Here is a 26,019-nt window from a genome sequence, read left to right as displayed (position 1 = left end):
AAAATAAAAAAATCAGCGTGTAGAATATGTTTTTTTTTTTGGGACATCATGATGTGTTTTGATCGCTGCATGTGCAGGGTAATTATTATTATTTGTGTGTACAGTGCAGTGTTCAGACGTGGGCTACTCCAAGAGAGAAAGCAGAAACCCCACAGTGCGCATGCGCACCGCAGTCATCTGACGGAGTGGGGAGCTGTGGACGCTACATCACGGGCCAGCGCTGCAACACGGAGCGGCACAACAGACAGCCTCCACGAAGCACCGCGTCCTGCCGCAATAAACCGACCACGAAGACCACCCACGGTTCTGGAGGCTCGCGCGGGGGGGGGGAGAGGGGTGGGGGTCGGGGGGCTGGGGGGGTGGGGGGTGGGGGGGGGGGACACACGTCTCCCGAAATGTAGCCAGCAAAGCGTGCAATCGCTCGGTTCTTCCGCATGGCTCTTCTCCGGGATGCCATGAAAATCAGAACCGCCGACTGAGAGACCGCTGCTCCCTCGCTATCACAGACACGGCGGTGGCGGAGGCGGCGGAGGAGGAGGAGGCGGAGGAGGAGGAGGAGGAGGTGGTGGAGGTGGTGAGCGATGGATACCGGTGGAAAGATTGCACGTTAGGTAGCGACCACGGAGATCCGAGGAGCGCTGAACATCTCGCCTGAAGGATGGATTTCACCCTGCTCCGGAACCTCATCAGCAGATACGTAAGGGCCCCGCGTCACCACTGTGTTTGCAACGCATGTTACGTATCACATTTGTAGCTGAGGATTATGTGTGTCGGGAATGAACTTGCGCACACACACACACACACACACGCACGCACCACCAGCAGCAGCAGCTGCCTGCCTGCCTGCGGACGGGTGAGCGCGTGGACCCGCAGGATGATGAACCCTTTGCTCATCTCCAGTGATAAGCATGTCACTCGGGGTCCACTGGCTGTGGGCTTCACAATGTGTTTTCTCTTCTTCTTCTTCTTCTTCTTCTGAATGTGCAGAATAGATACGAACCCAGTTAAATGGCGTTGGTGAGCTACAATACGACATGCACACACTATATCAACTCCTCGCATGGCTTCCAGTCCGCCCGCCCTGGTCTGCAGAGGAAATAAATCCCACTCGGGACTCGCAGACCTTGGAGGCCTCACTGGGACTCTGCAGTATAATGAATCTCACACACACACACACACACACACACACACACACACACTCACACACGCGCCTGTACTCCCCTGCAGCCCTAATGGAGTGATGCGTCCTGCGTGTTGAACCAAAGAGGCGTCAAAGTTAACACTATGAGAGAAAGGGTCCATCGTTATTTGTGTTATGGGTGATAACAGAGTGAATGAGGGCATCACCGGTTGGTCTGGTCGGAACAGGCCGGTGTCATCAGCCGGGGCCCGGGAAGCAGCCGGTTGGCTGGCGGCTGAATTGGAGAATAAAGCGTCTATTTGGGGAACCAACTCTTGACAGGTGAGGTGATCAGACACCTGCCGTGTACAGTCCGCGACCCTTTCACCTGACCTTAAAACTGGCTCAGGTGCAGTGAGGATAACTATCAGGATGTGTGTTCGTCAGACTTGTACCAATGAGTGGGTGGGTGAGTGAGTATGTGTGTGTGCGTGTGTGTGTGTGTGTGTGTGTGTGTGTGTGTGGTGGCAGTGTGTTCAGGGAGTCTGACGGATGCTCCAGCGGGGCCATCAGGGGAAATCAGATCCACGGGTGAGGCGGAGGTGAGGTGCGCTGAGGTGGGAGGGAGGGATATGGGGTCAATGAACACGCCCCTCATCTCTCACCCTTTTCTTTTTGCATCCCCACTGAAACATTATGAAGTGGACAAGAGATTAATCATGAATTCAATCATCCAGCTATCGATTCAGAATCAGAGGGATGGTTGATGTAGATCCGGTCCTCCTATTACTTACGTATCGCCCTCTATTAACCCCGCCATATTCTGAACAGCTGCTCCCTTAATGAGGCTACATAGAAGAACACACATTACATCAATGCAAGGTGATTAACATGTAATAAGCAAAGCAGCTGAGCCTTTTTTCTCTGGACAGACAGCAGGAAACATCAAGGTCACCGTCCAAATATAGCCGGCCTCACGTACTTTCACAATGTTGTGATTCTCAACACAAAAAAAAGAAAGAAAGAAGCTGAATTAGTAAAGTTTCTACAGCGGTACCAGGATGTACTTTGATTATGTCCACCTTACTCCTATGATCACCCTGTTACTGACCTCTGACCTGTCCTTGGTGGGTTTTTTGTCTGGGAAATTAGTATTTTTCAGTTGTGTTTGCACTCTGCTTTGCTTGTTTTTGGTGTGGTTTATTGACAAAATACAACATTTTAGACTTTGCTGGGGACAGAAGGCCACAGTCCTGGACTTTGTTTCCTCTGTTGTCTGAGGCCATTGTGAGGATGTTTGACCCTGAAAAGTATAGAAACTAAAAAAACACCCCAAATGGATTCATATGAACAAGTTATGAAGGAATTACTATGAATTATGAAGGAAGCAGACGCGTTGTAGACATCCCCAAAAAAAAAAGAATGTCTGATCACGGTTCGGGATGCTCAGACAACCCTCTGTTCAAGAATGTTGTTTATTAACTTGAGATGTGTCTGGTTCCTAGTTCCTAACTCCTCACCTTGACGCTTGGTGTCACTGTGAAGAGAGTACACCGTGTCTCCTGAAACACTTCATATCGACAGACACTCATTCAAATCTATCCAGCGCATGACTTCATAAATGAGACGGAAATGTCATTTTCCAAAGGCGGTGCACATTCTGTCCTGCTCATATAAGCCTGTTTTTGCAAGAAAAACTGCTGCTGAACGAAGCCTGTGTAGTTCATTAAATAGTTTTTTTTTTGTGGGGGGGGGAATAATAAGGTGTCATGGTGTTTTGCAGTGCGTGGAGTTGCGTAATAACCTAAATCTGTTCAACTTTTTTCACCCCGTTGGCATAAAAGAACGGCTAAACCTATATGCAATACGCTATACAGTATAACATGAGCGCGCGCATGTGTGTGTGTGTGTGTGTGTGTGTGTGTGTGTGTGCTTGCCCATTGTCTCCACTGCCTTCTCTTTGGCGCCTATTGGTCGTCTGCTAATAATAATAGCGATGGCGTGATGCCTCTTGAGTGGCGCATAAGAGTGATAACTGCATGAGGTCATGCTCCGCATAAGAGGGACGCCTGTGGCGGTCGTATTAAAGAGACACGATACCTTATAGGGGGCTGAAAAAAAGAAGTGCCTCTTGTGATAACAACATTTTAGATTCATATCTGCCACTGCTATCTCCATGCCCTCCCCCCCCCCCCCCCCCCCCCCCCCCCCCCCCCCCCCCCCCCCCCCCCCCCCCCCCCCCCCCCCCCCCCCCCCCCCCCTCCTTTACATCTTATCTATGAACACATGACTGTTATTCTCGGGGTGACCTCTCACAACCTCAGCAGATAAAAGAGAAAGGCCGGCCGTGTCTCCACCTTTGGATCAAATGGGTGCCGGCGTGCCGAAGGGCTTTCGAAGGGTTTCTAGCAACTTTACAGCTCCCACAACGCAACCTGCTAGATTACCGTTTGCCACATTAGCTGCTACAAACGGTTGAGGGCAGTCTATTCCTGGATCCCCCCCCCCCCTTCAGAGATGGGGCCTCTGGCTGAGAGACGAAGGCTGTAGGTGACAAAAAACACACAGGATTTGTGTTTGAGCAAAGCTTTGCCTGCTGGCCCGTATGTGTGTGTGTGTGTGTGTGTGTGTGTGTGTGTGGGCGTGCCCTGGACACCGAGGTTGTCCCCGTCAAGCCTTTGGTGGGATGTCGTCGGCATTAAAAGCAGACAAAATGAGAAATAATTCATATTACGGCGGCGGGAGAAGAGTGGGAGGGGAGAGAAGAAGAAGTAGCACAGCTGGATTAAAGACTTATGTAACAGTCGGATCACAGCAAGTCAAGTGGGAGAGGAAGCTGGGGCAACAACAGAATACAAATGGTGTCATTCTAGAGCAATCGTCTCATATTTACACCTTAAATTCAGAGTACAAATGGTGTCATTCTAGAGCAATCGTCTCATATTTACACCTTAAATTCAGAGTACAAATGGTGTCATTCTAGAGCAATCGTCTCATATTTACACCTTAAATTCAGAGTACAAATGGTGTCATTCTAGAGCAATCGTCTCATATTTACACCTTAAATTCAGAGTACAAATGGTGTCATTCTAGAGCAATCGTCTCATATTTACCCTTAAATTCCGGTGCAGGTTTGTAGTTATTTGCGTCAGTTATTGACGTTGTGTGCAGGCAAGTCACTATTTTTATATTATTTTACATTTTCCAACCAAAATATTGGTTTTCTGTCCGCGTGTCTGTGTAGCAATTTCTCCAAAATATTATTGTCCCATGAATAATTATAATAGCGAACGGCGCTTCCTCTCCCCGATAGCCAAGTCCCCTCTCCTTACTTCATTAGTTTAGTCCTCACTGCTGCTTTTGAAGTTTACTCTTTCATCCTGCCACACACACACACACACACACACACACACACACACACAGAAGTCCTAATTAAACCAAATAAAAGCCCCCAAAAGATCTCAACATATATTGTCTTGAAAAGTAATACTAACATTTTTCTTAATCTCTCGTCAAATCCAATTCGACAGCTTGAAATCCCACACGTTTGATCTTCATCATATACTTAATGCAGCTTTGCATTATGATCCTGCAGACATGTTGTTGCTGCATACTGTGTTGCCATGGCGATTAATGGCACGAGTAGCAGCGCCGTGCCTGTTGAACAGGTCACCTCTTTCCTTTCAGCTGCTCGAGGTCTCAAGGCTGCTTTTTTTTTTCTCAACTTCACAGCTTATATTGAAATAATGTAACATTCATACCCTAAATTTACCCTTAAGCTAAGGATTTATATTTCTGTCAAAAAGTGTGTCAGTGTAAAGACTTTAGGAATGTGTATATGACATATGTTCAGGGTTTTATAAGTGGTATTGCTTTATTTATTTATTTATTTGTGCATACATGGTAAACTATGTTTCAGAGTTGGTTGTATTCATGCCTAATTAGAATTAGTGGGATAAAACGACGATGCTAATCCTAACCTTATTAAACAGCAGTATATAAAGTCTCCGGTCAGATATTTCAACTATAATATATACTTGACCCTCTAATCTGAACTGGTTATATATATATATATATATATATATATATATATATATATATATATATAACTATATATAGTTTGCCCAGTGAGCTACATTGAAGTCACACTTGTTGTGTAATCATGGTCTCTATGTTCCTCCATCCCCTGTCCAGTTAACACGACTACTTCATTATGGAAGAGGAATTTGATATCCGCGGTTAATGAGCGGTACCGGTTCCACACGCCGTGTGCCTCTGCAGCGACCCGACCATTTTAATCAGGCCAGTTAATGGTGCGTATACATTTTATTACACCTCTGAAGCCACTTCCTGGGGGCAGATCGCGGGGCACTGCCCATGGGTTTGCTTTTCCCCACGATGAAGATATGCACATCAAGAGTCCTGTAAAGGCAGAACTAGAGAGAGGCTTTAAACCTCTCGTGTCGAATCCAGAGTTTCAAAAACACAAAAAAGGAGAAGTTGTTGTTTTCGCTGTTATCAAATCCATCCCGTCTTCGCCGGTGATCGATGGTGATGTAAGACCGGCCTTCTCTGTTAATAAAGTCGAAGCCTCCGCGTCCGTCCAACGGGCCACTTTGTTGTGACGGAGCCGCCGAGCGAAGAGGGAACAGCGGACCGGAGGTTGATACGGATCAGTGAGGATTAATGGTCGGATAACTACAAACCACAATGCAATCTCTCTCTCTCTCTCTCTCTCTGCGTCGCTCGACCCGCCGTCACACCGTCCGGGCGCACTGGCCGGAGACGGAGGGAACAAAAAGGGCCGCGGAAAAGAAATATGACGGCACGATTCAGGGGACATTGTGGATTTAGGAGGATGTCGATGTTGTGACGGGTGAAGTGGAACGTGGTGGATATGCTTTGTCATAATCGTGATATTAATAAGGATCATCGCTGCTCCAGTTATTGTTTATATTGTGTTTATTTGCACACTTTCCCTCGTTGCGTCGGGATGAAAACAGTTGTTTCTTATCTCTGACTTTGGTAAGTTATGACGGACAGTTTATTTGTTTCCCTTTTTCAGACAAAATGATTTGATCAATGAATTGAAGAATAACAAATAGCAGACACAATACAGTTAAGACCCTTTTTATGAAACCAGGGCCTTCTTTATTTCAGCCGGGATCGGCTCCTGACCTGGATGGATGGATGGGTGGATGGATGGATGAGCGGATGGATGAGTGGATGGATGGATGGATGGATGAGTGAATGGATGGATGGATGGATGAGTGAATGGATGGATGGATGAGTGGATGGATGAGTGGATGGATGGATGGATGCATGAGTGGATGGATGGATGAGCGGATGAATGGATGAGTGGATGGATGGATGAGTGGATGGATGGATGGATGGATGAGTGGATAGATGAGTGAATGGATGGATGGATGAGTGGATGGATGAGTGGATGGATGGATGGATGGATGAGTGGATGGATGGATGGATGAGCGGATGGATGGATGAGTGGATGGATGGATGAGTGAATGGATGGATGGATGGATGAGTGGATAGATGAGTGGATGGATGGATGGATGCATGAGTGGATGGATGGATGAGCGGATGAATGGATGAGTGGATGGATGGATGAGTGGCTGGATGGATGGATGGATGAGTGGATGGATGGATGGATGAGCGGATGGATGGATGAGTGGATGGATAAGTGGATGGATGGATGAGCGGATGGATGGATGAGTGAATGGATGGATGGATGAGTGAATGGATGGATGGATGGATGAGTGGATGGATGGATGGATGAGCGGATGGATGGATGAGTGGATGGATGGATGGATGAGTGGATGGATGGATGGATGAGCGGATGGATGGATGAGTGGATGGATGGATGAGTGGATGGATAGATGGATGGATGAGTGGATGGATAAGTGGATGGATGGATGAGTGGATGGATGGATGAGTGGATGGATGGATGAGCGGATGGATGGATGAGTGGATGGATAGATGGATGGATGAGTGGATGGATAAGTGGATGGATGGATGAGTGGATGGATGGATGAGTGGATGGATGGATGCATGGGCCTTCTTTATTGAACCTCTACACACAAAAAAACATAATCCACAAAATGCAAAACATCATACATGTATACATGGCGTTTTTATTTTTACATCATATTTTTTTCACACAAATACCAAATATATATATAAATATAGCATTCAGGCAGATTTCTAATTGAATATATTTATGATATTTACATGAAGAACAGGCAACTTACTGATCAAGATCATAAAACAATTGTCACGATGAACAGTTTGAAGCCGGATGAGTAATAATACGATTATTGAAGCTGCCTAACATGAAACGAGTCAGATTATTTAACCCGAAGTTTAAAGAACCGAGCCGAGGGAGTTGTTTTGTTTTGAGACCAGTGAACGTGACACTCGTCGTGTGCACCATCATGTCAACATGTCAGCAATTAGAGCTTCTGTCTTCCTTTTTGCTCGTCGGCCTCCAACCCGTTCCTCAGTCTTTCTCTCGTTCTTTCTCTCCCCTCATCTATCTTCGTCCTTGTCGCCTTCGTCACGCCGACCGACGTCATGTCATTCTTTTGTCCTCCTCGTCCTGCTGCTCTCCACTTCAATCTGCAACTCTTTATTTTTTTTATTTTTTTTCCACCTCACGTTTCATCTCACCGTGTCTCTCTGGGTCTTGGGGCCCCCCCCCCCCCCCCCATGTTTTGGAGAGGCCTCTAGTCGGCTGACACCGTTGGCTCCGTGTCTATTTTTATCCGAGTGCCAACCACCTGTTGATCACTGCGGATGATTTTAGATCCGTGACTCTTGAGTTTTCTTTCCGCGATTGTGACGCAGATTCTCTTGATTGCAGATCTCACCAGGAAAAAAGGGGAAATGATCCCTTCATGTGAGTTTGTGTCCAGACTTAACGGTGTAAGTTTATGTATGGCAGTGTTCACGTTAACACTTTATTTAAAGTTTTTTTTTTTTAAGTTTTGGATTTGAACCTACAAAGTTACAGAGGAGAGACACGTGGATAATAGGTGTGGTCGTTGGCAGTGGCGAGCCGCCTCTCTGTCAACACGTCAAGGACATTTTAAGCAGTGAAGCGCTTGTCCCAGAAGTTTTTTTTGGGTCAACACTTCTGCTCGGAGCTGCTTTCCAAAGGCCTCGCTCGCTCTGCCTGCTCAGGCCAAAGCATTAGGAGCCGTGGAGCAGGCCAGGTGGAAACAAACAGCCGAGGTGCCTCCACTTTGGCTTTCATTTCTTTCAGTGCTCTCTTTCTACACTCGTGTTTGATGAAGGACATCTTGGGGAAGAAAAAAAAAAAGAAGTGTGCTGCACGAAACTCCCAGAATGCACCGCGTTAGGCCCCTGGGAGCTACTTGGATGGAACATAAACGAGAGAAGAAACTGAGTTTGAGGCACACGATCCAATGTGTAAGAAAACCTTGTTGTAACGGAAGGGCGGAGCAGACTGCAGGAAGAAGACGGGAAAAAGATAAATGATGAAGCCGCACTAGTGCGACTCAGTGCCAATAGCACGTGCACGCATCAACATGCACACACTCCATCCTTCAGTCGGGTCCGCGAATCGTGGCGACAGTCTGGTGTCACGTTCTGCTTCTCCACTGCACTGTTTAATCCTTCACAATTCAGCTAACCCCAATTCATTTGACCTGCGTTTGTGAGTAAAGCAATCGGTGGGTGACGTCTTCCCATTTCCATTGTGACATCATCAAAAGCGCTTATCATTAGCAGCACATCATATTATTTCAAAAGCTTCAAATAGTTCATCAGTTTTGCCCGATAAATGACTTGATGATTCATTTTCTAATCAATTATTTCAGCATTGGTTAGGGCCGAAACAAAAGACATAATGATATATTCAGTAAAAATTGGCATGCGTTGCTTAAAAGAAGATGAATAATTGAATTCCTTGCACTTGGTCGGCCTCCGTTTAGTTAAAGCATGGCTGTAAAGAGGTTTGATTTTAAGGTGTTTGTGAGGGCGGTTGACAAAGTGTTATCAGTGTAATATTCCATAATGAGAGTAAATAGCTTATGTGTTGTAAGTGAACACATTACCGAGGCTGAACACTGTGATTTAACCCCGTTTCTCCCTCTCCTCAAGTAATGCTATTTATAACTCTACACATATCTCTCTCTCTCTCTCCATCAGTGTGTGGGGGAGGAGATCTGGGTGGACAGTCGGACGGTGTACATCGGTCATAAAGAACCTCCTCCGGGAGCCGAGGCCTACATCCCTCAGCGTTACCCGGACAACCGCATCGTCTCATCCAAGGTGAGCGAGCCACATCTCTCCCCGAGTCGGAGCCGTAACCTCGTTCACCATCATGTTTTTATTTTTAAGGATGACACGTTTTCAGAGGGGTCCGGATGATAATGTGTCTCCTTTGTCCCTCAGTATACCTCCTGGAACTTCGTGCCCAAGAATCTGTTTGAGCAGTTCAGAAGAATCGCTAACTTCTACTTCTTGGTCATATTTCTGGTCCAGGTGAGATCTTCCTGACAACCATAATAAGCAGTGGTCGTTTTTACCACCTGTCTCTCTTAAATCTTAAAACACACCAGTGAAGCTCCAAGGAAAATACTCTCCCAACTGTCTATATTTTAAAAGAAACTAAAACTAGACAAAAAAGACCTACAAAATTGCCTAATTTTAATTAAAGTGCAAGGCATCATTTTATTTTCAGGGCCGCTGGACAACATGGCCTCATTTTAAGTAACTAAATGGTTTGCTTCCCTTTACTTCCCTTTACTACTACATTTTTGTAAAGTTTCTGATGCATAAAACCTTGGGGGAAAACAGTAGAAATGATCAGCTATGATATAGACCGGTAAAAGGTACTGTCTCTTTAAGCAGAGACAGTAGTCAAAAGAGTGCCGATGGCAGTTCAGACTCTGCTCTCATTGGTCCCCGATTTCAAAATAAAATGCAGTTATCCAAGATTACCAAATAAATCCTTACCTGGTCACCTGGATGAGGATTACCAACAATCATTTTTAATTTAATGCTGAAACCATAATATCCTGAAATAATGAGTCGTTGTGCTGCTCAGTGTCTTCGTAGCCCAGAATGCAACACGGCCACAGCTGAGTGCCTTAGTGTGCCGTGCTTTATCCGTAGCATGTGAAATACTGCACCCTCTTAACGGGTCCTACTTTGTTATTACAGTTTCTACATATGCATAGGTAGTGTCTCTAAGACATGGGAAAGGTAAACAAAGCAGAATAGAGTGCAGATGGAGGAAATCAACAAATATTACTTGAATACTTTAAAAGGTGCATGATTGATGTGCTTGATTCCTTAATACAGAAGCTTTTCCCTGCTGCACTTACTCAGCACCCTCTCCCTTCTCCTTTTGTTATAACCCCCCCCACACACACACTCTTCCTCTCCCTTGCAGCTTATCATCGACACCCCCACGAGCCCGGTCACCAGCGGCCTGCCCCTCTTCTTTGTTATCACTGTCACGGCAATAAAACAGGTAGGACACAAACAAAACATGCACACATTTCTGGGAAATATTGCCATCTACGATCACCGCCCGCACACCAACTCCCGGCCTCAGAGACACACACACACACACACACACACACGCGCACACAAGCACACACACGCGCGCGCACACTCACTCACTCTCTACCCAATCGGCTGCTCTATTATCTGGATATACACATTCCTCTCCCAGCGAAAGGACACGCCATTGACTATGTCTGGTGATGTGAGAAATATGATAATGAATGGTCTCCTCTGTTAATCACTCCAACTGAAGACCCCGTGCCCCCTGGGAGACGCTGCCTCTCCACCGCGTCCCGGTCCTGACGGATGGGGCGACTATCGGTGACGGATAGAGAGCCGTTCTGCCGAAGGAAGCCTGAGCTTTTGACATAAATCTAAAAACGTGACGTTTTGGCTAGAAATCCAGGAAGCCCGGTCACTAAGCTCAGAGAGCACAATGCTAATTAATGACAGTGTATGACTTTCACCGTCTCTCTCGATCGCATACCATGCTCTGGCCTCGATTCTTTCTGCACAATAATCTATATTCTCTCTCTCAGGGCTATGAGGACTGGCTCAGACACAAGGCCGACTGTTCTATAAACGAGTGTCCGGTGGACGTGGTGCAGCAGGGGAAGGTGGTGAGGACACAGAGTCACAAGCTACGGGTAAGAATGGCCTCATTAGAGCAGCACAGCACAGCACCTGAGGCCACACAGCGTAGCTCTCTCCGTCTATAACTGTCTCTCACACTCGCCCCGTCTCTTTCTCTTAAACTTTGTTCGCTTCCTCTCTCTCTCTTTCTCTCTCTCTCTCTCTCTCTCTCTCTCTCTCGCTTTTCTTTCCCACCAGTTAATTGCCCTGAAACCGTAGTAGAGGGACAGATCTAGTTCTAGAACTGATGTATTTCATGAGCGAGGGTATTTCTGTCATCATCCAGTGATGTTCTCTTATGTCATTCTGATGCAACAGCAGATCAGCGTTTTGGTATGGCGCTTTCATTCTCGAATGGCTGGTATTTATAATATTTTTATTTTGCTCAATACTATAATATTATTGCCTATTTAAAAAGGTAAATCCCATGATCCCAAGCATAATTATCCCTACTGAAGACATACATCTTTAAAAATGTGTCACAAATATATACTTTAATAACAGAATTATTTCCTAATCATAGTTTTTTTTGTGTGTCTTTTTATTATTATTATTGATGACAATGTGTCGTCGTCTTTTTTTACAAAAAAAACATTATGTAAAAAAGTTAAATGACGCATGTTAGCAGCAGGGGAGATAAGATGAACACAACCAAACTTACAGAACCCCAAATATGAACCAACCAGAAGTTAGAAATAGTTTGAGGTCCCTGCTGGTTTCTATATGAATGACTGTCACGGTATCTGGAGGTCGAAAAGTCTTTTTTTTAAAAACATTGAATTAAATCACCCCGATAAAAAGTTTAAAGGAATATTCAATTTAATTTACAAAGGTCTCAAATATTTCTGTCTTACCTGCTATAGACAGTAACATTATAGCTACAGGTTTGAATGAATGCACTGAAGAAAGATTTAAAGGCCCTTTTTGTCCCGACCAGTGAGATAAATATCTTAAATTGCATTGAGTGTGGTGTGAAAAGGGTTTTTAATACATCCCACAGTGTTACTTTTGCAGAATACAGCAGCGACAATGGGAACGATTAGAGTAGAGCCATTAATATGTTTTTCTTGTTGTTTTATTCAGAGGTCCTATTCCTGAAAACATGAACCAGTTTCACAGAGCCGGCGTATTACTCTGCAGATATCCTTCTCGCATCATCCCCGGCGTAAATGAAAACGGAGGTCGAGGGAGATGTTGAGGGTCAGCCGCTCCGTCCTTAAAGGTCACATGACCTTATTGCTTGCGTTGCCACGGCAGTCGTTCCCGCGGGACGTCGCGGGGTCGAGAAAGGACGTTTGACATCGGGGAAACAGAAACTGTGGCGCCGACCTCGTTCTGTCTCCCTTTGTCTCGTCTTCCAGCGCTTCCTGTTCCCGAGGTTTCTCACCACCGGAGATCAAAAGGGAACCGGATTAGTGTGTGAATCGGGAGCAGGAATAATGATGAATATATTAATCACGCAAAAATCAGGGAGCGTGTGTCATGTGTATGGTCACCGTGGAGATGGGATTTATCAGAGCTTAAGCTGCTCCGGGAGCATAATCCGTTATGCAATTTCTCAATCCTTTAAAAAAAAAAAAAAAAAAAAGGAATGGTAAAGGATGAGCAGGTAAAATAAAAGACTTGACTAAACAGACCTGACTTCCGCAGGTCTGCGTGTTTGTCTTTTACTATCCGTGTTTACGTGAAGCTCTCTTCAAAACCCTTTACGTCAGGTGGGGGACATCGTCGTGGTGCGGGAGGACGAGACTTTCCCCTGTGACCTCATCCTGCTCTCCTCCAGCCGCCATGACGGGACCTGCTACGTCACCACTGCCAGCCTGGACGGGGAGTCCAGCCACAAGGTGCCAGGACTATAGTGCAGGGTTAAAAAAAAACAAAAAAACAAGCCAGCTCATTTTAACACCTTTTAGGATGAAGATGTCAAAAAAGTTTCAACTTTCCAAATGTGAGAATTTTGCATTTTCCAGTTTTTTTCTGACATCAATCAATCTAGAAAATAATCCGCAGATTAATCCTCGATGGGAGTAACTGTTAGTCGCATCTCTACACTTCAATAAATCAACACATGAACAATGGAGAATGACGTAAGCGCTGCATTTCACATTTTCACTTCCTCTCTGATGTTCATTGATGTCACTCACACGACCTAACACATGGCTGAGCACACACACACACACACACACACACACAGTTCTGTTTTCACGACCTTTGGAGAAATTACATTATCACACATCTATTTCCTGGAGAATTACCCTAATCATAACCATAACCATAACCACTAGCGGCCTAATCCTGACCCGTACTTTCCCAAAAAGCAAAAGAGGAGTCTGTGTAATGTGACTGTGTAATCAGATGTATGTCCCCACAAGACGGGTCAAAACCCGCCCACACACGCACACACACACACACAGCATATGGTAGAGTGCTCCACCCACTCTCCTCACACATGCCCCGGAGCTGACCCCCTGATGTGCTCACCATCCCCGCATGCTGTCCTCCTCTGCTGATCCGGTGGAGCTCACCTCCCCGGCTCGCCACGGCGTTCTGAAAATCAGCTGAAAGCCAGACCGAGGAGTCAAATGAACCCTGCTCTCATTAGTGCCCGCCGGGTGACATTTTCCCTCTGTTGTCTTCTTCTTCCTCCACCTCCCCACCTCAGACCTATTATGCAGTACAAGATACCATGGCCTTTAGAACGGAGCAGGAGGTGGATTCGCTACACGCCACTATTGAATGTGAACAACCGCAGCCTGACCTCTACAAGTGAGTGTGACACACGCGCTCCGCCGACGCATCTTTGTGCACACATTATCATCCACGGCCTCTTAGGAGAAGATCGTCCCCCGTTGATTTTAATAAATTTTTTTTACTCTGCTGTGACTCGTTTTGCAGATTTGTGGGACGCATCAATATTTACAAGGACAAAGAAGAGCCTGTGGCGAGGTGAGTGCAATTCTATTGCAGGCAGATGCTCCGTTTTTTTTAGTTCTCGGGCATAGCTGTTACTGACATGGCCACCTCTATTATTTCTCAATTAAATCAAAATGTCTTTCACGTTTTTGTTTTCTGAAATAAAAAAAACAGCCAATGATTCTGTTCCATTCTTGCAGACCGCTCGGGGCTGAGAATTTGCTCCTTAGAGGAGCCACGCTGAAGAACACACAACATATTTATGGTAGTGATATGCAGATTCTAAGGAAAGGCTGTTGTGGTTATCGGCTTGATGACTCATTTTTTTTTTTCTCTTCCCCTCAGCTGTTGCGGTCTACACCGGTATGGAGACGAAGATGGCGCTTAACTACCAGTCTAAATCTCAGAAGCGCTCCGCTGTAGAGAAGTACGATTAACGTCGCCATCTCCTTCGCCTGCATGATCGACATTTAAAAAGTGTATGATTGATTCCCCCGATTCTTCCTTCTTCCTGATTCCTTTACTCCGGCTCCCTGCCAGGTCGATGAATGCCTTCCTAGTCGTGTATCTGTGCATCTTGATCAGTAAAGCGGTGATCAACACCGTTCTGAAATACGCCTGGCAGTGGTCTCCAGACCAGGACGAGCCCTGGTACAACCACAGGACCGAGAACGAGCGGCAGCGCCACGTGGTCAGTCCAAAAAAAAAAACGCAGTCTTGACCACCCCGGTGTCCAAATCTCCACCTCCCTTAAAACCCTCACGCCTGTTGTCTCGTCTCCCTCCCTCCTTCCAGGTGATCCGAGCTTTCACAGACTTCCTGGCCTTCATGGTCCTCTTTAATTACATCATCCCGGTGTCGATGTACGTCACGGTGGAGATGCAGAAATTCCTGGGCTCTTATTTCATCACCTGGGATGAAGAAATGTTCGACGAAGAGCTGGGGGAGGGAGCTCTGGTCAACACCTCTGACCTGAATGAAGAGCTGGGACAGGTACACACACACACACACACACACACACACATACATTTGCATAGAGTATTTGCATTATTTAACTATTTTACAGACATGCTCTTACCCTGCCCGTTCTCTTCCTTCCCTCCCAGGTGGAGTACGTGTTTACTGATAAGACAGGCACTCTCACGGAGAACAACATGGAGTTTATTGAATGCTGCGTCGATGGGAACGTCTACATCCCGCACGCCATCTGCAACGGCCAAATCCTCAGCGCCGCTTCCAGTATAGACATGATCGACTCGTCACCTGGAGGATACAGGAGGGTAAGTAGGCAGGCTTCTAAATCCAGCCTGAGAGGACTCATTGTAACTCTGCTAGTAGAGATAGAGAGGAGTATAAAAAGGCAACTCTGAGTATATTTTAGGTTGAATATGACAGAGATGGGATGCAGCCTGCATATCCAGCTCATGAACACTTTGACATTGTCTTTGTAACCTCCTAAGTGTTTGCTATGTCTTACATGGGGGGCGGAAGAAGAAGAAAATAAAAGGTCCTCTGGTACACAGAAAAGTGATGAGCTTTGCTTTTCTGCCTGTGGCAACAGTAATTAGGAATAGAAGGAAAAATGTGTGCAGTCAGCATGAGCAGCAGAAGCCACCACAGATGAACCAAAGAGAGAGAGAGAGAGAGAGAGGCGCTCCCTGCCGACGCGTTGAGAAGAAAAGAAAGATGTTGCGGATATGCCGCGTTATTGCAATGTAGTTGAATATGTTTTTTTAATACTAACTGGGAAACCACGTGTGTGCTTGTAAATGAACTCAACTGGTAGAAATGAATGTGCTGCCTGTGTGTGCGCAGGAACACGAGGATCTGTTTTTCCGGGCGCTGTGCCTGTGTCACACGGTGCAGGTGAAGGAGGAGGAGACGGTGGACGGCATCAAGAGGGGCATCCACCAGGGCAAGCCCACCTCCTTCTACATCTCCTCCTCACCGGATGAGGTGGCTTTGGTGGAGGGCATGAAAAGGTGAACGCACTAAAACACACACCGTTAGCGATGAGGTTCGGGGACCCTTTTTTTGTTGTTGTTGCGTTGGCGCTGCCCTCTACAGAATTTGAGGCGAACTTCAATCAGTTTAGATTTTGAGCTTCAATTTTTAACGGCGTTTACGGAGGCCGACCGGGATAAATGAGACTTGAATGAATCATTGCGTTTGGACATTTTCTGCTGGGAATCCTTTGGTGGAAGTCACTTTTCCAAAGAGTCACACACACACACACGAACTTGATGCGTTGTTTGTTCTTCACGAGTGAGACAAACAACCACAGATGGAGGACAGACTGACGTGTAGCCCGTCGAGAACACACGATTATGCTTGACAACAAAAGGACTCGATATCTGTTTCTGCATGCGACTGGACCTCCTGGATCGCGTTTTCATTGGATGCAATGCGGCCACACCGACACGGACACTTTTTTTAAAAACGCCCGGCTATTTCTGCTCTGCACGTGGCCGCAGACACATGGTCCAAATCGCCGTTTGCACATATCTCACATATCGCTTTCACAGATGTGGAGAACTGTAGTAAGTGTGTGTGTGTGTGTGTGTGTGTGTGAGCTGTACTCAGGTTACGCTAAATGCATCAGAAGAGCTTTTCCAAGTGAGTAATGCTGCATAGTTTATGTTTGATTCTGAGACTTGTATGAATAATCTCTGGTTTTCTGTCTCGTCTCGTTCTTTCCAGGCTGGGCTACACCTATCTGAGACTGAAAGACAACTACATGGAGATCCTCAACAAAGACGATGAGATCGAAAGGTCGGTTTAGTTCGAGGTCTCTCGGGAGTCATTTTCTGTTGATGGTCAGTTACCTGCAGAGAAAGGGCTCTCGGATTGTGTTCCATGTTCGACAGAAGAAGAAGAAAACAAGAGGGTTGGGTTTTTTTGGTTTTTTTTTTTTAAAGAAACTGCTCCAATCGGATCAAAATGCTCCGACTGATCTGGAATGAAAGGCAGCGAGGTTCCATTAGGGAGTGGTTTCGATCCGTAGGCAGTGCTCGTGTAGCCACCCGCCCTCTCCACCCGTCACTCTCTGCTGCGGCCCCGTCAATAGGGAGCTATTTTAAGAGGGGGGGGGGGTTCATTCATTGTTGACACAGCAAGTGACAAAGTAAGTGACCTACTTTAGAGATTATAGTATAAAATGACACAAAAAAAAAAGATATATAACACATTTAACACATTATCAAACGTCATTGTGCTGCAGATGAAATCATGAAGGTGTCCGTTGAAGTCACTATTTGCCAAACAGCCACCCTTGAAAAGTCTGATCAAACCCTGGAATCCCTCTTTTGCCCTTTCAGTTTATGACATCACCTTCTTTTTCATCATAACCTAAACCGTTCATCATCATTTTCCAAAAAAAAGGACAGAGCTGAGAGACCATTTTGAATTCATTTGCTGAAGACTGGAAGAAGGGAAACTTCAGAAAGATAAACCCCTTAATTGAACGTCTGTCTCTCCTTCAGATTTCAGCTGCTCCATGTGCTGAACTTTGACTCCGTCAGGAGGCGAATGAGCGTCATCGTCAAGTCCAGCTCAGGTGGGACGGACTCAATGCTTTCTTCACGCCGTTCATAAATCCACGATCGGACAGCAGACTCTTCTTTCAGTCTGTTTGACATGTTTTTTGTGTTGTTCTGTGGCATCTCAGGAGAATGCCTGCTGTTCTGTAAAGGAGCGGACTCGTCCATTTTCCCCCGCGTCGTGTCTGGGAAGGTGGAGCAGGTGAAAGCCCGGGTGGAGCAGAACGCTGTTGTAAGTGTACAGTTTTCTATCAGTTTTTTGGGGGGGATTAAATCTATTTGAACATTCATAGGGCGTTGATATATCCATATATGATGACCCCCCCCCGACCCCCCATCATCTCTCTCCCTCTTCCATCGCTGTAATGCAGGAGGGGCTGCGGACTCTGTGTGTCGCTTATCGAAAGCTGTCGGAGTCCGAATACCAGGAGGCGTGTCATCGGCTGAACGAAGCCAAGCTGGCCCTGCAGGACAGGGAGCAGAGGCTGGCGCAGGCCTATGACATCATCGAGAGGGACTTGGTGCTTTTGGGAGCGACGGCAGTGGAGGACAGGTTGGTCGCTAAGGAGAGAGAGAGGGAGAGGGGGAGGGGGAGGGGGAGAGGATTAAAAACACTGCAGCAGAGGAGGGGGGGCGGGGGGACAAAGGGGAAGATTAATGAGTCACGAGGCCGTCGTCAAAGCATAGTAATGACTCGCGAGGGTGAAAAAAGATTCTGACAGGTGACTCACCACGCTCACTGCTGTGCCTTTTGTTTTCCTTTCGTTCCGCTTTATTTTCTGCACCGTTGGAAGACGCGTTTCGAGCTCTCACGAGGTAGACCGCCAGTATAGTGTTCCACCCAACTGATCCATCAGCTGCCTGACAGCTTGACTGCCTTGTAGATAAACTGGTGACGGGCCAGGGACAGGGTCGGTCACGCGTCGATGAGTTATCACCGGGTGGTAGTTGATTGATTGAAGTTCCTGATGGATGCTTTATTTAACCTACCCCACCTGGAGGGCTTAAAAACAGTTATCCGCTCATTGATGCGCAGGCTCCAGGAGAAAGCTGCAGACACCATCGAGTCGCTGCACAAGGCCGGGATGAAAGTCTGGGTCCTGACGGGGGACAAGATGGAGACGGCGGCGGCGACCTGCTACGCCAGCAAGCTGTTCCGCCGCAGCACCCAGATCCTGGAGCTGACCAAGAAACGCACAGAGGAGCAGAGCCTGCACGACGTTCTGTTCGAACTCAACCGGACGGTGCTGAGACAACGCTCCATTTCTGGGTACGAGATCATTCGCTGCGGTGCTCGTCGTTTTTTTTCCTCCATTGGTCATTTTGGTTTGTACCGCATCAGTAAATAGTGATCGCAAGTTTACAAGCTGAACAAGCTGCAAATGATCACATCTGGAATAAACATTGAATAAAATCCTTAAGATGGTTAATCGAATGAATAATTTTTACGACTGATAGTTGCAGCCTAACGGCGTACACGCAAAACACAGTGAATGCTGTGGATCCATGTGTCACGTGATCATAAAGAATGTCTTCCTGATCCACAAAGCTCCCTGTTGATGGATCCGTGACATTTCGATCCAGGTTGTCCGTCGACTGCCTGGACTTCGGTCTGATCATCGACGGCGCCACTCTCTCCGCGGTGCTGAAGGCCAACCAGGAGGGCGCCGGTTGCGGCAACTACCGAGAGATCTTTTTGGAGATCTGTCGCAACTGTAGCGCCGTGCTCTGCTGTCGGATGGCGCCGCTGCAGAAAGCCCAGGTGAGAGAGAGAGAGAGAGAGAAAGAGAGAGCTGCGCTTCGCTCTACAGGCACGTTGCTCCATGACCCACAGTGGGAGTGACTTGACTTGTGGCTTCTTGTTCCTGCAGATCGTGAAGCTGATTAAAGCGTCCAAGGAGCACCCCATAACCCTCGCCATCGGCGACGGGGCCAACGACGTCAGCATGATCCTGGAAGCACATGTGGGCATCGGTGAGCACTTCTCAACACCGTAACAGGTGTCCGCCGCTTCTATTAGAGCCCGAGTTCATCTCTAAAGCCTCCAGGTCTCGATTCTTTTAAAGAAAAACTAGTTTGATGACACACACAGGCACATGTCAACAAGCTGTGTAAAATCCTCACTTGAATAAATTAATAAATAAATAATTATAATTGGTAACTATTATAAATAATTGAGACTTTTTTTTTTTTTTAATGGCCACATATACCTACAAATTAATTTAATAAAACATGCATTCACCTGATTTTTTATTTGACTATCTGCCAACACACCACGACACACTATGTTTGTGAAAAGCCGGTTTTATTATCGTATATTCGTCGGGCTCTCGTCTCCATATTTAGAAAAATACACGTTTATATTCCTAATCATATTGCACGTAACCAATCTCCATTTTTTTTTTCCTCCTGAAGGCATCATGGGTAAAGAGGGCCGACAGGCGGCACGGAACAGCGACTACGCCATCCCCAAGTTCAAACACCTGAAGAAGATGCTCCTCGTCCACGGCCACTACTATTACATCCGCATCGCCGAACTCGTCCAGTACTTCTTCTACAAGGTCTGAGACGGAAAACACACACACACACACACCTTCTATGCACTTTATGCTAATTCCCAGCGAAACACTTGAGTTCAAAAGAACCCGATTTCGCAGCTGTGCTACAGATAGATTACCGGATTCGTGAATCCCCGGCGAAAAACATTCTCTCCTGGATTCACGGCTCCCGTGATCAGTGTGTGGGCGGCTTCCACAGCAAGCAAGTGTCCTGCCAACTGATTCATATTTTTTTTTGTTCCTCTTCTTCTTGTTGGCAGGCCAGCACTCTGCGGCCCACTCAGTGAGCTTATAGCAAACAGTTTCTGCACAAACGGCGTAGATTGTGGCATTTTTAGATTCGTCAAATCTATTTTTTTCACGTGCGCTCGTCACGAGCTGATCTCTCTCTCTCTCTCTTTTATTTTCTCCTCTTAAATCCCTCCAGAATGTATGCTTCATCTTCCCTCAGTTCCTGTACCAGTTCTTCTGTGGGTTCTCCCAGCAGGTAAGTACATTCACACAGTGTAGCGCGTGCACATATTACTCACAGTGTCACGAATTTAACTGGCTTTTATTTAAAGTTTATGCATGAAAGCTGCATTGATTAGTGTCAGAGAACGAACGCTGTGCTCTGCAGTTCCCCTCAGCTCCAATAAGCATGTTCACCTCCTTTCCGTTTTGATTTCATGACCTTCAAACCTTCCATTGTCATCAATCTTGTTCCCAGCTCTATAATAAACCCACTTCACTGTACCTGCCAAGCACCTTGCTGGTCTCGAAGAAGCACCTCCAGCAGCTGAAGGACTGCCATTGTTCTGAATAGAGCTAAAAAAAAAAAAAAGAGGCTTATAATCGTCAAAATAGTCAGAACAGTAAATGAAAGCTAATGTTGTGCATTTTAAATTAGACAACTACGTGCAACATGTTCATTATAACAATTTTTTATATATTTTTTAAACATAGTTTGTCCCTCTGCTGCCCACAAGTGGCCAAAAAAAAGAAAGAAATTCAAGTAGCTTTTGAGATGGCCTTCAGTTCCAGATGTCTGACGTTGTGTGTGTGTGTGTGTGTGTGTGTGTGTGTGTGCGTGTGTGTGTCCCTCCGCAGCCTCTGTACGACACGGCCTATTTGACGTTGTACAACATCAGCTTCACCTCGCTCCCCATCCTCCTCTACAGCCTGGTGGAGCAGCACGTCACCATCGATAGGCTCAAGAGGGACCCTTCCTTGTACAGGTCAGCGCAGTTCAGATGAAAAGAAATACCTTTTGTATTTGTACCTTTTTTTACGATACGATCTTTGTTTCTTTTACTCAGCTGTTTCCTCTTCTTTTTTTTCTTCTGCCCTCTTTCTCAGGGACGTAGCGAAGAACTCCCTCCTCCGCTGGCCCGTCTTCTTGTATTGGACGTGCCTGGGTGTGTTTGACGCCGTTATCTTCTTCTTTGGTGCCTACTTCCTGTTTGACAACACCACCTTCACCAGCAATGGCCAGGTGAGCCTCTGTCTCCATTGTCAACAGAGGAGACCGAAAACCAGTAGAAACAGATCAGTCTTGTGGGGGCGTTCGAGGAAATTAAAAGAGAATAATGGACACAAAGTTAGTGCTCCCTTTAAGAACACTCATCCATCTCCATTGGATTCTCATGAAAGAGGAGTTACGTGTAACGGGGTGACTTTGTGGTCATGTTGTTGTTGTTGTTGTTGTTGTCGTGGGTCTGTAACAATAAGGGTTTCTGACCCAGGCCCCCGCTGTAGGTCAGCAACATTGGATCTCCATTCATATCGACAACGCAGTAGCATCTTTCTCTGTATTGTTATTTTGTATCATGTCAACTGTTTTTCAATTGCCTTTGGTCCTGTTTTTTTTTAAGTTGAAACATCCTGAATTTAATTTGACCCTTTGTCCTGATTCCTTTCTCTTTTCTTCCCCCTCCTACTCTCTGCTTCCTTTCTCTTTATTTTGCTCCTCTTCCACTTCTTCTTCTTCTTCCTCTTCTTCTTCTTCTTCCTCAGCTCATGACCACCAACACACAGATGGTAAGCCTGTCTCCCCCCCCCCCTGTCAGCTCTCTCTGTCTTTTACCTTTTTGTAGTTCCCGTCGTACCGTTTAAGCTTTCAGTTTGACCGCTTCATCCCGTTTCACCCCCTCCTCTCACTTCATCATCCACGCCCTTACATTTGAATGTGTAGTTTTCCCAGTGCTCCATTATTCCTCTAATCTCTGTAAAGCCCCGAATGCTACACAGTACCTGATCTTAACAACTCCACTGACATAATAGAAACCTTAGACGCTCCCCCACATTATCCTTGTGCTTTGTTGTGCTCGTAGAGCTATGCCAGTCTGCACTATAGATTAAGATCTAACATCTGTTTGTGGTTCTGTTCGACGTGTCTGTGTGTATTCGTATATCCAATCATTTGTGGTAGCAGTTCTTGGGGGGTTGGGTGGTTTTTTTAATGTCCCTGCCTCAGCATCCAGGCGTTGGCTGGACTCATCCTGTACTCTTTGTGCACGGCTGGCAAACCAACGGATTTAAGCAGGTTTCAAAATTGAAATTCTCCCCGTTCATTGCATCCATGGTAGAGAATAATTAATGGGAGGAGTGCACCGGTTCCAACAACCAGCTGTGGTCGTTACATCAATTCCCCGGTTTTTCTTTTGTCTTGACTTCCCTCCACCCGCCCCTCCCTCGTCCATTCCCTCCCCCTCAACTCCCATTGTCGCCCCTGATGTGCGCTTAAATCGTTTCTGGGATTTCAGCAGGTAGAAAGATTTGGGATGCAAAGAGGCTACGGGAAACTATTCTCAGTTGATTGGCTCCAAAGCTGAAAGGAAATACTACTCTCATTCAAACTGATCCCCTCTCCCCCTTTTGTGAAGCCATAGGATGTCCACTAGTCCATGGATGCTGGGTGATAAGGGGACGCGTGGCTAACGTGGCCTCTAACCCTTTTTCTTTCCCCTCGTCCTTTGCAGATGTTCGGCAACTGGACCTTCGGGACTCTGGTCTTTACTGTGCTGGTCTTCACCGTGACGCTCAAGGTGTGTGAGAGCGCGGGAAAGCAGGGGAGAAAAGAGACAGAGTGTGTTACTATGTGTGTATTCTGTCTGTTTCAGCTTGCCTTGGACACACACCACTGGACCTGGATCAATCACTTTGTCATCTGGGGGTCACTACTTTTCTACGTCATTTTCTCTCTTCTCTGGGGAGGCATCATTTGGTATAATATGCTCAGTTTTCTTTCTTTGCAACATTTTATGGTAGCTCAGGACATTTCTGGAAAAAAAAACTTTTTTTCTGTCTTTTCCCCCGTTGCCGCGTAGGCCCTTCCTGAACTACCAGAGGATGTACTACGTGTTCATGCAGATGCTGTCCAGTGGTCCGGCCTGGCTCAGCATCATCCTGCTCGTAACGGTCAGCCTGTTGCCAGATGTCATCAAAAAGGTCCTCTGCAGGGCCATGTGTCCCACGGCGACCGAACGTGCACAGGTACGACCTCGGCACCGAGCTTTAGGGGTCAGGGGTTCGTGTTCCTGTAGTGGCTTCTGCTTCGCTAAAATCATTAACCAATTAATGCTTTCCCATTTTTAAAAACGGTGCCCGATAGTAAGTATATTCCCCTCCGACGCTAGCCGATAACATTTTGACTGTGAGAAACCATATTGATTAGTCCTCCAGGAACAGCATAAGGACGCCCAATAGCTTTGATGACTTTGTGGCTTCGCTTCACCTTCCCATGAAACGAGCTTCACCGTGAACGGCAAAAATGAACGAATACGGTCTGACAGATTTCTCCCTGCTGTGCTTTTTCCTCCCTTTTTCTCTTTTCTCACTGCAACCTGATGGACCACCGTCATCCACACCACCCTCCATTGTTCCCTTCTCCCTTTTCCCTCACTCGCCTCATCCTTCCTTTTTCTTCCTTTCTTGTTTCTCCCTCTCCTCTCCTCTCCTGTGACTCCGCACTCACTCGCCCTTTCGGGGTAACTGCAGTCCACTCGCCCGTGCCTTACTGTGGAGCCGTCCACCATCTTCATGCTTTCTCAGTCCTCCAGCAGAATGAGTTTCTGATTGGCCCAGAGAGACGAGCGAGGAGCAGGAAGAGGAGGTGACTCTCGCTCTCTTTTCAGCCCTCGTCTCATATGCATGCTGGTATGTCTCAGTGTGAACCACTTATTACCGTCTCAATGCCCCGCTCCATGTGAAACTAACCACTAAGGCGCTATTGATGACAATAGTGAAACAGTGTTTGGTTTGTAAACCAGGTTTAAAAAAATTATATTTTCCCTTTCCATTGTGTGTCTTTGGTGTTTTGTTTTTTATTTCCTGTTTTAAGATATTTTAATTGCATGCCATGAATTATATCATAGTCTTTTATTTTGTCACCTTGTCGTGTATTTTCGAAGTGATTTTGGCAATTTTTCTGAAATGTCTTCCATTCAAAACACCAGTTTGATATTTCTTATTTGCTTTTATGGTTATTCGAAAAATCATCGTCAATTGTTTTGATAAATTATTATTGGTTTGAAGTCATTTTCATAAGCCCAAATCCTCTCTAATCTCATATATAACCTATCTGTTATATTATTGTAAATTGATTGTTTTAGGGTTTTGGAAAAAAATGATATCTTGAAGACATCAACTTGGGCTCTGCAAAGTTTGAGGGGCAATTATCTCTAAATTCTGACATTTTATAGAGTAAATTATTTATCAAGAAAATAAGCTAACCCATTCCTGATCACGTTAGCTATCGGATAGCCTGAAGTGGATTTACAGAATCCCAAAGGAAGGTTAGACGCCTCTTATTGCCAAAGATCCGTTTAAGCTTTCCTCTCAAATGTGTCCTTGGAGATCGAATCCCAATTGCACAGTGTGGTATTTACAGCTGACCCAGAGTGCACTGGGGGTCTCATCTAAAAGTCACATTCGGAGTTGGGCGGGGATGTGAGTGACCATGTAGACTGAAGTCTCATCACTGCAGTAAAAGGCTGTAATGTCCAAATTCTTAGCGTGAAGAGACAGATATCGGTGTGCAATGTGCTAGAGTTCACTTCAATTTCCTTTAACGTCATCCTACAGAAGGGCAAGGACAGCGGGGGCCCCGGAGGGCTGTGTGGCCCCCCGGCGCTGCAGATGGTGGAGGGGGAAGCGATGAGAGGAACCCGCTCCACCCTGGTAGGACCGGTGAGGGAGACAGTGGAGAAAGGGCTGCTATAGGAACTATGACTCCACGATGCCACGCGGCCACGGCACCCCTCCCGGCAAACCCAAGAGCACGCCCCCCCCCACCCCTGTGTGGGGGCTAGGGTCACCATGGTAACAGCACGCAGAGGGCGTTTTACCGCGGGGACTCGGGTGCTTAAAGCTGCTGCTGTGATGCTTCCTGCTGCTCTGCATGGGGCATGTTGTTGCGCTGTGGCTCAGGCTGGGGGGGGGGGGGCATCTACACAAGACATTTCCTGTCATCAAACCTACTTTCAGGAATGGCAACCTCCAATTAACTCTGCAGTGCCGGTTGCGAAGCATGCTGTGCTTTTTCACTGACTGGGATGGCAATGGACTTGATCTGGGGAGCAGCCGATTGAGGAATTAGTATCCTCTCCTTATGAGACCCAGGCAACTTAACATCTATTGCCACTTGTCAGGTGGGCTTGTTGTGACTCCTCTGTGCTGCTGGACTGCAGCTTGAGTAAGACCAGGGGAGCTCACGCTGAAGGTT

General features: G+C 46.5%; 1 protein-coding gene across 1 annotated transcript; it reads left to right on the top strand.

Moving 5' to 3' along the window:
• Window positions 1–605: 605 nt before the first annotated feature.
• LOC117750444 (probable phospholipid-transporting ATPase IH) lies at window positions 606–24,371 on the top strand. Its single transcript, XM_034561672.1, has 29 exons — window positions 606–697; window positions 9,308–9,430; window positions 9,554–9,643; window positions 10,557–10,637; window positions 11,212–11,319; window positions 13,021–13,149; window positions 13,968–14,071; window positions 14,201–14,251; window positions 14,419–14,483; window positions 14,564–14,645; window positions 14,759–14,909; window positions 15,014–15,211; window positions 15,325–15,498; window positions 16,034–16,200; window positions 16,919–16,990; window positions 17,701–17,774; window positions 17,886–17,989; window positions 18,129–18,310; window positions 18,794–19,027; window positions 19,342–19,519; window positions 19,629–19,731; window positions 20,173–20,318; window positions 20,743–20,802; window positions 21,405–21,532; window positions 21,654–21,789; window positions 23,276–23,341; window positions 23,417–23,520; window positions 23,624–23,789; window positions 24,294–24,371. The coding sequence occupies exons 1-29, from the start codon at window positions 659–661 to the stop codon at window positions 24,369–24,371; spliced, it is 3,393 nt and encodes a 1,130-aa protein (XP_034417563.1). The 5' UTR covers window positions 606–658.
• Window positions 24,372–26,019: the final 1,648 nt, after the last annotated feature.

Source organism: Cyclopterus lumpus, chromosome 21 (assembly GCF_009769545.1).
Source record: "Cyclopterus lumpus isolate fCycLum1 chromosome 21, fCycLum1.pri, whole genome shotgun sequence".
Lineage (NCBI taxonomy): Eukaryota > Metazoa > Chordata > Actinopteri > Perciformes > Cyclopteridae > Cyclopterus > Cyclopterus lumpus.
The sequence above is the reverse complement of the archived record's forward strand: the minus strand, read 5'-3'. Positions and strand labels throughout refer to the sequence as shown.